The 13,389-nt window shown below is 39.4% G+C and overlaps 1 protein-coding gene across 1 annotated transcript in view; it reads left to right on the top strand.

Moving 5' to 3' along the window:
- Positions 1 to 5,194: 5,194 nt before the first annotated feature.
- Positions 5,195 to 13,389, top strand: part of LOC309701245 (prothrombin-like) — a gene marked incomplete at both ends in the record, with an annotated part of 31,677 nt that continues 23,482 nt past the window's right edge. The window contains one exon of the mRNA XM_082525339.1: positions 5,195 to 5,264. Within this exon, the coding sequence (XP_082381465.1) occupies positions 5,195 to 5,264 (70 nt within the window). The remainder of the gene's footprint in view (positions 5,265 to 13,389) is intronic.

Genomic DNA, 13,389 nt, shown 5'->3' with positions numbered 1-13,389 from the left:
AAGAAAGTATTGCTTTCTTCATAAATACAAGTAAGCCATATTATAATTTAGTTTGTACAGGAAGCCAAGAAAGTTTATTGTGCATTTTTTCAATATTTCTATAGTATGAACACCTTAACACTAATCTTGCTGCCTTATTCTGGACTAACTGCAGCCTGTTAAGATCTGTGTTATTAGCTGCTTACCAAATGATTGAACAATACTCTGGATAAGATGAGTGCATTAATGACATCTTTCATAATTGAAGAAGTAATATATATCCCGTGTCCAATTTTCTTAATAACAGAGTCTATGTGCTGAGACCATGAAAGGTGGTGATTTATGGTAACTCCAAGTAATTTAATCTGGGTGACCTGTTCTAATACCAGCTTTAGAAAGATTCAGTTGTGGGCTTTTGAATAAGCATAATCTACTTGCAATTAACATAGATTTGGATTTAGATATGTTTAAAATCATGTGGTTTTTACTTATCCAGTCAAAAATCTTGTTGTAATACGCTGGTCAATTCAGAGTTGTCTCTGGCTGAATAAAACATGGTGGAATCATCAGCATACATTACAAGACGAGATTTATCCAAAACATACGGCAGATCATTTGTGAAAACTGAATAGAGAAGTGGACTGAGGCAGCTGCCTTGGGGCACACCACAGTTCATTTCGCAGCCTTCGGAAAATTACCATTACAATAAACCTTTTGCCTTCTTCCAGACAAATAACTTTTCATCCAGCACAAAGCAGCTGGTGAAAATCCATAACGTTTTAGTTTATCGATCAAAAGATCATGATTTATATATCAAATGCAGGACTAAAGTCCAAGAATACCACCCCAACCAAATCCCCATTATCTAGATGTTTATACCAGTTATCTGTCATGTTAATGAGAGTTGAGCTAAAGTAAAAAGACAACCAGCGCCTTTATTGTTGACCAATAATTTTAGAGCTGTTTTATAATGAAAGTCAGTTGTTGGTATTTTTTAAAAATACATGAAGGAATGTGTTCATTCATTCAGTAAAAGGACTAGATGTTACAATCTCTCCTAATGCATTGCCTCAAATAGAGAAAGCCTTGAGGGATGGCTGTTACAAGGAAAGGCAGAAATTTTACCAGCGGGACACATCGTTGTGTGCCTCAACTTCACAGGGTGTTTCGGACTTTTATCCCAACCTAATCTGCCATTTTGTTTTTACCTTTCTTGCCTTTGAGATTTGATCTAGATTATCATATTAAAATTTGGGACATATTTGGATTCATCGGGTGTTTCAGCCGTTATCACTAGACACCCTCATTAAGGAGGCCCTGCCAGGGTTGATCAGACCCCAGACTAGTTTTTTAGAATTTATTTTCTTCTATCAGTTCACTACAACTGAGAAGTAATACTTACCTCTTTAATATTTAAGGAGCCTCACTTCTTCAAAGGGATAGAAAAGGTGATACGGAGAAGTAAGACCTCGGCTTGTCCCCCTCCCGGACAAATGCTGATCAATACTGAGACTCCTCTTGGTTCGTGAAAGGTTGAGCACTGATGGATTTTCTCTTTCACTCAACTTTCTCAGCTAGACAGCTGAGGACCTGGTTGTGTTTCCATGGCTGTATCCCAATTCAGGGTCTGCAGCCTTAAAGGCTGCATTTTAAGGCCGATTACGTCACAGCGACGCGACGAAGGCTGTCCCAATTCGAAGGCTGCTCGAAATGCGGCCCTCAAATGCGTCCTTTATTTCCCTGAATTTTAAGGACGTGGCGGTGTAGACTTCGTGGCCCAACATATCCCAGAATGCATAGTGGGTGGTGGGTATGGATAATTTTGCCGAAAGAAAACGGCAGATGAGGGGCGCCCGAAGAGTAAACTTTAAGTAAGTACTGAATATTATGTCACTTATTTATGTGCAAATGTTTAATAACGAAGAACATTAAAACATTACTGTTGGCCACATGTCGGCAAAGTTATGTGACATTAGTGACGTTTGTACTAACTTGGTTTTACAGCCTTTACTTTAAAATATACGCCGTTCAATAGCTGACCTTCATCTTACAGAGAATGATCAAAGCTCATGTAGAAAGAAACAAACAAATGAACAAAAGATTTTCTCCTTCATTTCTGTCAAACAAAGCTGTATGACACGTTTCCAGCTGTTAGTATCACGGTTGCTAGGCAACCTGGGCAGCGCAACGGAGGCTAGACCGTCCCATTTCACAAGCCTCGCACTTCCGGCCTTAGCGGTCTTTGAGTACGCGGCCCTTGAGGATCATTGAGGCTGCGTACTTTAAGGCTGCAGACCCTGAATTGGGATACAGCCTATGTGTCCATGTGCCCTAAGTAAGGCTCGTCCTGCGACCAACCAAGATGTGCTTGAATGTTGCTGGGACTGTACACAGGGGGCAAGATGGGTACTTTTCTAAACCACACCTGCAGATTTATTGGGGAAAGCAGCACATCATATGTTGCTCGGATGATGAAACATAGCTATTAGACTCCATTCCCCAGATTTCACTCCATGAGAGTTTCCTCTTTTCAACACTCTTGCAATTCATCCAGCGACCCTGCTTGGCAAGCGCTACAGCTCTGGCATGTCTTACTGTTTTCTCCTGTCGACGCGCCTCCTCCACCATCATTTTCAATGTTCAGATACAGATGCCTGTTGCCATTGAGGTGTTACTGCTCCAAGACCAAATCCTCCTCTGCCCTGTTGGACGTGACCCACCACGTCATGATTGCGAAGATCAGATTTGGCCTCTAGCACAGATGTGGCTGGGGTCCACTTTCTCCCCGTTGCTAGGGTGGGAGCAGTGCCAATCACTATGGGGTCCCTGGAGTCTGTGAGTGACATCTCAAGCCTCACTTTTGCACATTTAAACTCCTCTACCAGGCTAGGGATAGGCACACCAGTATCCCGTTGCTGTAGAGTCCAACGCTACTGAGGCATTTGGGAAGTCCGAGCCACTTCTCAACATAGGAGCTCACTAGCCTCTGTGGTTGATTGGCATGATTGAGCGAGACCTCGTACATTGTCAACGGCCACAGTAGTCTGGGTAACAACACAAACTGGAAGCACGAGAACTTCAGTTTCCCTGGGAGTGCAATGTTGTTAATCCGCCTGAGGTCAATAGCCAAGATCTGCCTTAGTTGTACATAAATTGTCAAAGCATGGGCCAAAAACAAGTTTCAACTGATTTTTTAAATTTATTTTAGTGGTGAAAACAGAGTACATCACATCATCTGACTCATCAGAAAATGGAGAGGAACTTAAAACCCATTAAATTTTTCAGATACGGTTACTTAAAAACTCGCCAAAGCAACAGTGAACCAGTCTCTGATGAAGTTTGGAACTCTAAATTTACTCAAAAATAAATAAATTCCAGTTTATTAACCAAAATTCACAGAAACTCAGCGGATGAAGTTCTGAAACAATCGAGCTGCACTAGTTCGCCTAAGCAAAATATCCCAGATTTGTTAGAATAAAAATGAAGTATAGTAAACTGTACCTTTCAATGGCTGAATCATGGGTCACTCTGGTGTAACGCCACAAAAAGCTCATTTTTGTCTTAAAGACTTGTATCATATCTTGCAGTAATAAATGTTAATTATTTCCAATATGCTGCTTGCTATATGAGTTCATAACATGCTCAGTGAGACAAGGTAAAGTATCAGATTCGGTACATAACCTCTGACCTCAGTAGTGGCCTTTATTTACACAAATGACATATGTCTGACAGGCTTAGTAACAGTAAAAGTGCACCTGACTTCACCGACCTCTGAGTCAAATAAATAAATAAATAAATAACTGGTGCAAACCACAAATGCAATATCGTTGAGTTTAGTACCACCAGCAGACAGAAATCGTGTAGTGAACAAATAACATTTTGAGCTGAACGTCAAAGATGATTAGAGCATGACATTTACTTACAGTTCAACTTTTCATTTCCACACATTATCTGGACAACAGTGATATATACTAATAATGTAAAATATCAAAAACTACAAAAAGTAGTTCATGTCAAATTTGTTTGCATATGTTTTTGTTCATGTTTTAAAAAGTTTCTTTATAAACTCCAAGCTGTAGTTTCACACAGAATATAACAGCAAATCTTTGACAGCAGTAAAACTGCACCCTCTGATGGGATCATGGAATTACACGAATTCCTTCTAAATCACTGTTACTGCAAACTGAACGTCCAGCCATTTTCTTAACTGCTTGACATATTGAGGTTCTGAGAAGGGTTGGAGACTGTCCCTGTTGGTGAGAGATATGCCCTTCGACTGATCTCCAGTCACCAATCATCAGACGTTGAAAACAATTGATTGTGGTCTTTTCTTGATGTCCTGCTATGGTTGAAAAATTGACTTACTGGAGGTGAAAGAGCTAAGGACCATATTCACACCCAAATGAAAGTCTGATGTCAAAATTTGAGTATTTATTTAAAATGTAACATCTAGTTTCTGGAGCATTGCTTATTGAGCACATGGCCAAAACAAAAACCCATTGTAGCCCTAACACATTGGTGCATATTAACTGTGGGTGGTGATGCCTAACTCCATACTTGTATTTAAGAGAAAACCAAAACAGCCCATAGGGGTAGGGTTGGTGTCATCTCCAATAATGAACTTGACCTAACATTTAAAAAAATTTTATTTTAAATGTTGAATAATTTTTGTGTATAATGGGTTTGGACAGAACAATGGATCGTTTTGCTGACTTCAGGAACTCAAGACTATGATAACTGAATCTATCTACTGCCAGGTGATAGCTTTAGCCTGTAATGAAAGACCAGAACAACTGGTTTTATTATTACTTTCAAAAACACTGCAGGTGTTCGAATGTAAGAAATGTCCCAAAGATGATACAGGCCAAATCAAGACATTTTAAGATTTTTTAGGGACTTGTTATTTTGTAAATTGTGACTTGTCATATGAATCTCATATGTTTTAATACCAAACAATAATTCATGTATAGTTTCAGAGCCGTTGTGTTAAACTGCAGCAGTATTAACTCACAGTAGGACTCGAGTTGTTGAGAAAAAGTAAACATGTAGGTTTAAACATAACCGACTCATCAGCCTGGCTCAAACTTTGACCCTTTGGTCAATAATCCCCCCCCTCCAGAGGACGGACAGAGAGACATAGACGGACAAACAAAGAAGGACACACTGAGTACTGCTTGATCTGGTTCTGAGGATCTGCTCAGAGGTCTGGATCATGATGGAACCAACATCAAAACCTGCTGCTGTTCTGCTGCTGTTTCTCCTGCACAGCTGTGTGGCAAACCATGGTAATGAACTCCTTTCCTCTTTAAAGTAGGATCAAGGGTATTTGCAATGTGTACAATAACAGTAATATGAATAATTTAGATCAAAATTGTACTTTGGTTTGAATATATGTATGTATATATGTAGCAATGCATATTGTGTCATTTGAATATGATAAAATCTTCACTGATATTAGAAAGAAAAAAAAGTAGAAAAATGCATTTTGTGGGACCACAGAATGCATTTTTGTGTAAATCCAATCCCAAAAAGTTTCTATTAATCATTTTATATTAATCATCCGTGGGCCACACCACCGGAGGTGATTTTCCTCTGGTGCAGTCTCGGGACAACACCCTACACTCAGCCTACAACTGTTAAGGTTCAAAATATTGGGGATGGAGACAAGAGAAAAAACCACAATAACAACACTGGTCCGGCCGGGTTGAGTCAAACGATGATTTTAATGAACACACGCGTGGGAGATGGACACTGATGCAGACAGCCTCAAAATCTCAAAATGGTGGAGCATTGCTCAAACTTTTATAGCCTCTGGTGCCTCCACCTTATCATAAAAAGCCTAAACATTCACATGCTCTCTCTCACACAGCACCTGAGCTACGACCTTGGCTCCCTGTTTATCTGCTCCTGCTGAAATGGGGCAGAAAACTCCAGCACACTCTGTTCTCTTCTACTCAGACAAATTAGACAATAACCTTCTGCGAACAGTATTTCTTATAACTCAGCAATATAATGCATCATAAAACAATATCATTCATTCACAACAAGTCAGCAATTTAATGTAATGCAAATCAGTTTAACTAATGTAATAGTTATCAGCTTCTTCTAATTCAGGAGAATAATGCAAACTAAAACTACATAATAATTCACAATCTTTAATTCGGGGTATAACATGGCATAAAATAATATTAGAATCTAACAATTCCCCCTGATGAGGTCATTAGAATAATGACCTCACCAACACCCTTCAATTCAGTGTGGCCGGGTTCATCTCTTCTCACTCCTGAGGTCCTTTGTCCCCCTGAGGGGCGAACCATATGTGGGATGACCTCTGTGTTTGCGCAATTCAGATGCAAGAAAAACTATGATTCCAACAGTAGCAGGTCCAGATGACACTCTCCTTGTCTCCCACTGCTTTCAGCCTTTATTCTATTGCTGCAGCTACCAGTGTCGTCCAGTTGGGTGATCCTCTGCTCTTAATTCTTCAACCTTAGGGGTTAGACAACCCTTCAGTCGTAACACAGATCAGGGGATTATTCTGCCCCGATTTCAAACAACGATCTGTGTATTCTCCAGAAAAAGGAACAGGAAGGTGTCCCCTTTTTGCCCAAAAGCCTCTCGAACTTCGTTGGTCTGGTGTTCCCGGATTTCCGCCAACCCCTTCATGGTTATTGCTGTGTTTATGGGATCCATCCTTTTGTGGTGACTAGCTGGAGCCCAAACGCCATGACCCTTGGACCCAGTTGATGTCTCGGCAGTCACTGTGTCTGACTCTGCTACGGAGGATCCTCGCATCTCTGTGACCTCGTCTGGTGTCTGTTCCTTTCTCTGTAAGAGACAGAAAACCAAAACACCCCTCTTCCTAACCCTAATAATCTAATGTTGTTATCTACTGACCTTCTAGTGATTCAGAATTGGTCTAAACATTCAGAATGTCCCAGGGACTTATTCTAATCATATCTTATGTGTGTGTAAGCGTGTTTGCATTTAGCCCTCTGCACTCAAGGCATTTCCTACACTTTATCAGTCCGGACCATCACGCCGAACGAAGCTTCTGACCTTCAAAAGGCCGAGTGCCAACTCGTTATAAGCACATTTGCAAGGTGTGTCTGAAAATTATTGAAACCCCTCTTTTTAACAAAAGACAAAAAATTAACAAATCTTCTAAACGCTATTCAGTTCATTTCAATGAGTAATGATTAAACATGAAAGTGATAGTTTATGCTTTTTCACTGATTCTCTAAAAGGTCCGTCTTCTCGGACCGCTATTAGCTTAAGCTTTACCATTCCTAAATTATTAAAGACACAAATGAAGTTATAAAATGTTCAAATAATCCTGGTTTGATGTTAAAGCTCAACCTTCCCCCCCTTTTTTGACACATTCCAATGTGTCAAATCAACGGAGCTAGAACATTCAAAAAAAAAAAAGTTAGGCAGCTACAAAGTTTCCCAGACTCTTAAGGTGATCCGCGTGTAACGTTCTGACTCAGGTATTTAATATTTTAATAAATCTCGTTTAATTAACTGCCACTATTTAAACTAACCTTAAAGACATAATTTAAGAAAAGATCACAAAGAATAACATGATATCAGTGTTTTGTAACCGCGTGCGGCCCTCCATGCTCGAAGCCTTTCCCCTCAATAGATCAGTCAGACATTCGCGCTGACTGTAGCTTTTAACCCTTATTAACTTGAGCACAACTCTACAATGAGCAACAAGTTGCAATATGTATGAAAATGATCATGGTTACACCTGCAATGAAAAATTATATCATTATCCTAACACCTGTAAATGGAAGATTCATCAGAAGTTATAACAATCACAGGAACACAGATGTTAGTATAAGGTCAAAAGCTTCAATAAATGATCATCGATGCAATGCTTGTTGCCTGATTCTCATACAATAATAATGCTGACATTGAAAATAACAGTATAACACCCCCTTTTGTCCCGTTTCACTTGACACCTAAACGTTTATAAATGCCTCTTTAATTCTTGATTTTATTTCCCCCTTTTCTCCCCTTACTGACCACAGCAGGGGGATCTTAGTTTTGAATCAGCCATGAATCCAGCTCACCTGATTCATCAGTGAGCTCCACCATCACTGGCGTCTGACAGGGTGGCGCTGCATACTCTTCCTTTAATGTCACTATTTTCAACCTGTTAATGAGAGTGTTTAAACCTGAAGTCGACTACGTCCACAACAAGTCAATACAGCTGTAAATGTGGCCAATTATCAATCTATTACCAATCAATAACAACAGATAACTTCTATTTTATGCATGCTTTTAATCAACCACTCACCCAGAGGATCTCCAATCCCAGCAAGTTCCTTCTCCTCCTTTAATGAGTCTGTCCTCCTTCCATGCCCTGGTAACCGGTCCATCCAGAGCCATATGATCTCAAATATACATACAACAAGCCAAACCACACCTTGGTCACACCAACCCCTTCCCACCCCCAAGATGTCCAATGCCATCCTAGTATGGACTGTCAAAAGTGGCTTTAACGCTGACTGTCCTGACAATCCATCTCATACTTTTCCTGGTCAGATTTGCCAATCTCTGCACCAGGGTTTTAAACGTTTCGCCATTTTCATTAGGTTTTATTTTTTATTTAGTTTCGACTCCAGATTTTCACTTTTTTGCCAGTTGTAATTAGTTTTTACCAATTCTTTGCTAGTTTAGTCTAGTTTTTATTTTCTGAAAATCCTTAGTTTCAATTTAGTTTTATTTGTGTTTTGCAAAAGTTAAGTGTAACAAAATCTCAGTTCCATCATATCAATCATGCTCTTCTGGTTATCCTTGGGTGTTGAGACTAATAACTATTAACTCTTGCCGCACCGAGTGGTCCTAATTTTGGTTAAAGTTAATTGATAACCTTTTGAAGGCGATTGTTTCACACCTTTATTTAGATGTCCCAGTCCTGTTATCACGCTGCCTTATCTGGGGTTAGCTGTTTTCTTGGGATGCGAGTTAAGTGGGTGAGCTCTAAAAAGAGGGGGAGTGTGCTCCCCCTGATGAGGTCTTCTAGGTAAGCTAGGTTAACCTTCTTGTGTGAGCTTTTCAAGTGCACTTTTAAGGTTTGTGGGATTTTTTTGTTTTATAAATGTCCCTCAAGACCCCCTGATGACCCAGTAATTCATTTTTGCGCACTGTAGTACACATTTAGTTTTTTGCTTGTAGCTCTCATACTCTACTTGCCACTCCTCTAAGTCCTGATGTTTCTTAGAGAGGACAACAGAACCTTTAAAATTATATCCCATGTGTGGGGGTGTGGCCTTGCCAATTGTTTTTCCCACCTTTTCAAAATGGCTGGCGTGCCCACAAGCACATTTTATGGAAGAAAGAAAGGTAAGCTTGATATTTACAATTAAAATGTTTTGTTAAACTCAGATTTTTATTTTATTCAAAAAATAAACATCTAGTAAATAATTTCAGGGGTCTTTAAGAATTAGGCTCATTTACTTTCACAGGGAACATGACTAATTTATTAATGTGTGCTCTACACATTGGGACTTTATATTTATATTTATTTCACTTTTTCCTAATACCCAACTTTTGACCAAGGCGGAGAGAATTCTTAACACAATTATTAAGGGAGATTCAAACATAGATTTTTCAAAGTATGAGAGGGTCAGGACCCACTAGAAGCCACACAAAGATTACCGAGATGCAGTGGCAGATGTAATAGAGAAAGACACAGGGCCACCTGAAATCTGTCGTCCTATCTGGTGCAAAACCAACATGTAGTAGAATCTGGAATTTTGATTTTGAGTTAAAAATAAAATATGGGTAAAATGCAGAAATCTTTTCCAGTAAAGTAAAAAATAAGAGTCGCAATTATAGTTGAATCCATAACACCTAATTGTTTCTACGAGATCACGTCGTTGCTGAGAGTTATCAGTGATCTCAATGTGTGAAAGGAACTCACAGTATCTGGGGTTTAAGCTCCTCTTAGCTGAGAACCCTGGGGCAAACATGTGAACAAAACCTGAATAGTACCAGTAATGGAGACTTCTCTCCAAAGATCAATAAAAGAAAGCCCCAATCTGATGAGAGTCTAGCAAAATATAGTTCACTCCACTTGCCTGAAATGGTTAGCAGTCCAAGGCATTTCAGTTGTAGAATGATTGGGTACAACAATGAAACAGATGTGAGATGAGGGAAGTGCCAAATGTTCCTTTGTGTCTCCAAATAAAATCAGTACTTCCTCAGATTTCCTAAATAAATTGACTTTTGTGAAGTAGAAAGTTCAGTGCCATCACTTATTCCTGAACCAATAGTTTACAGCTAGTGAAGTGTCAGTGACTTCTGGGTTGGTCCCTGATCTTCATCTTATGAGATTGTTATTTTAATAACACTTGATTTATTTAAAAGAAAAAAGAAAAAAAAAAGAAAAAAAGAAAAAACGAAAACATTTCTCCCTGTTTTTTCTTCTCTGGGTCTCAGGAGGACATTATGTCCCTCTCCACTACAAGACTCTTGTCATGTCTACAAAACAGTCATATTAAAATCATCCTCAATTCTATTCTGGCGCTGTCTCCCGACTTTTCCTGACCTGATTCTGCGCGTGGACGGAGCAGCAACACAGACGACTCGACTAACGTACTACCTTAATTTCACTACAGCAGGGCACGCACACATCAATGCAACCAAACACATTTTGCTATAAATCTAGTTAATTTTAGTTAGTTTTGTGCAAATTTTTCCACTTCTACTTTTCGTTATTTCATTTGTTGTCTTTAATAATAATAATCTCCTCTGCACCCTTGAATAAACACCATTAACATGATCAACCTTTTGCTGCTTGTTATTTCACCATCTTATTGAATCAAATACTTCATGCTTATGTGGTTTACGACATTATATTTATCTAAATCTCCACTTTGTGTCTAAATGTTTGAAGAATTTTTGAGGGTCAAATTTTGAGAATTTGACCCTAAGTGAACGTTATGGCGTTATCACCCCCTTTGGGGATTACCTTTTGCCAGTTTTGATGATATTCCTCCCCGTTCTTTATTTTTTTTTTTTGCAAGTACCCCTCCTCGGTGGCGAGAAACTGTTGGTGTGATCCAGCGGGTGCTGTAAAAACAATAGCTCAGGACAGAACAGTCACCAGTCATGTACTTCATTCAAAATTAACAAATATCAAGCTTCATATTGATCCTCTGAGTGTAATGGTACATTCTAATTTGCACTTCTCAAACCTAAAAACAATATTTTCTTTATTTTACTCTTGTTCTTGTGCAGCACCACCCCTCAGCACATGCCCCTGTTATTTTATCTTACTTTTAAATTGTTGACTACTTCAAGAGAGCGCCCAAAAGACGGGGACCAGTGTTTATCCTTACATATCTCCATTTTGAGTGTGGCTGTCTATCATTCCCCTATTATTCATAGACCTCGGTGGAGGGTTTTTTGTTTGTTTTTTCTTTATACAATTAATTGACTCTTTACAGTGACCCACTATGGTTAATAATAACATGCTCAGTCATGAGTGGGATCAAACCTTTTCTTCACTTTAGCATTTAATATTCCCAACAATATAATGTGATACCTTAATTAAAACACAGCTACTAAAACACAATTTCCTTAATGCAAACATCAGTAGCTCAAAATTAGCAACCAAAGGGTTCAGTCTGCAGTTCACACTGCTGTGAAGCTACAGCTCTTTAGTCTCTGTCATTCTTCTGTTCTTGCAGACAAAACAAAGCAAAACAAAACATCCACCCTTCTTTTACAGGCTGGGTGAATTGTCTGTGGACATTCAATAATCCTAAAGTCAGCACCGTTTTTGTCTCAGTATCAAGTCAGTTAAACTTTTAGTCGTCAGTCCATGACTTTTAGTCGTCAGTCATATGCATACATCCACACACATTCATACCAAAAGTTGCTGATAATGGAGTCTCACGCGCAGCCTATTCGAGGCTCCATCACCAGCAAGATGACGTCATCATTTTAAAGGAAACAGCTCCTTGTTTGTTTTTCCTTCTTTGGACTGGATTGACTCGCTGCAATCCTTTTAGGCTTCAGGATCAGTGTCCCATATAAGTGAATTTTCTCCCAAGCTCATTATAATCATGGAGAAAAAATACTTTGCGACTGTTTTCAATAAGAATATTTTATAGCGCTTTAAAGTTCTATCTCTCAGGCCTGGATTAAAGAGCTGATTTGTTAAATCAGGAACTCACAAAATACCAAAATATCACCACCGGTGGATCACACCTCTCAGATGTTCTTATCTCAGTGCACTGTAACAAAAGCAAAAACAAACGTAAACAATAAAACACTCATATAATAACAGATACTGGGGCCCATTGCAAACATGTCCAAAGTTCAAACCATCTTTCTCTCTCTTAGAGAAAGAGAACAATCCAAACCTCACTGATAGAATCAACCTAGTGTCAAACAAAACCCAAAAATCAACCAAAACTTCACACACTGTATTGTGTAGGCCTACAGGCACCGTAACTCCTTTTTTTTCACTGACAAAGACATGTTGGATTGACTTGATTCAATAGTAGACACTGGTTACACACAAATGTTTTGCTTTGGCGGAAACTTAAACAACTGAGTCAAATCAACACAACCTTTTGATATTCTCTCCGAAATAAAACTCACATCATTCACTCATCATTTTCGCTCTGTACCACTGCTCCTTATCAGGGTGTGTGAAGCACAGTACACAATTCAGTGGAGGCCTCAAGCCATAAACAGACATCACGCACAGACATTGTTTTCACAACCAAACTACTTTAAACCTTGTCCCCTAAATCTACACAGATGCCCTCTGTGTGGCATGAAATGCATTTAACCAATAAACAATCAATGGCTTCTTATTGTTGTCACCGACTCCATATTCGGATGTTTGTGTGCAGCATTTGTTAGTAAAGCATTCTTCATTGCATCAGCGTGTGTGTGTGTCACTCTTTATTGCACAAGCTTGTAGATGTGTGTGTGTGTGGATCACTTCTCAGTGAAGTGAATCAGCATATTGATTTTTTGCAGGTGTGTGTGTCATTTCTCACTCAATCAACGAGTGCATATGTTCGTATGTGTTTCTCTTCATTCTGAGTCAGTGCATGTAGATGTGTGTGTTTGTGTGGGTGTTTGTGTTCATCACTTTCCTGTTCTGGTGTTCTGGGTAAACCACGGCCTGAAGCGTGCCCTGGGGTCCTGCCCTCCTCCTTTTCAGTCCGTTTGCATCCGTTGGTGCTGCTGCTCAAAGTTCTGTCCATACTGGTTCTGTCCCCAATTGAGGCAGTGCTTTTCTCCAGTATCCTGCATCTTCTCCTTATTCCACTCCTCCTTAGCTTGACCCTTTTGCTTCTGTAGCTCCTTCAGGGTTTTAATACGCAGCTCAATCGTCTGGATGTCAGTGTCAAGCTCCAGTCTATGCTGCTGCTC

This window comes from Aulonocara stuartgranti (assembly GCF_965226115.1).
Source record: "Aulonocara stuartgranti genome assembly, chromosome: 23".
In the NCBI taxonomy this organism is placed as follows: domain Eukaryota; kingdom Metazoa; phylum Chordata; class Actinopteri; order Cichliformes; family Cichlidae; genus Aulonocara; species Aulonocara stuartgranti.
This window is presented reverse-complemented; position numbering and strand designations above follow the sequence as displayed.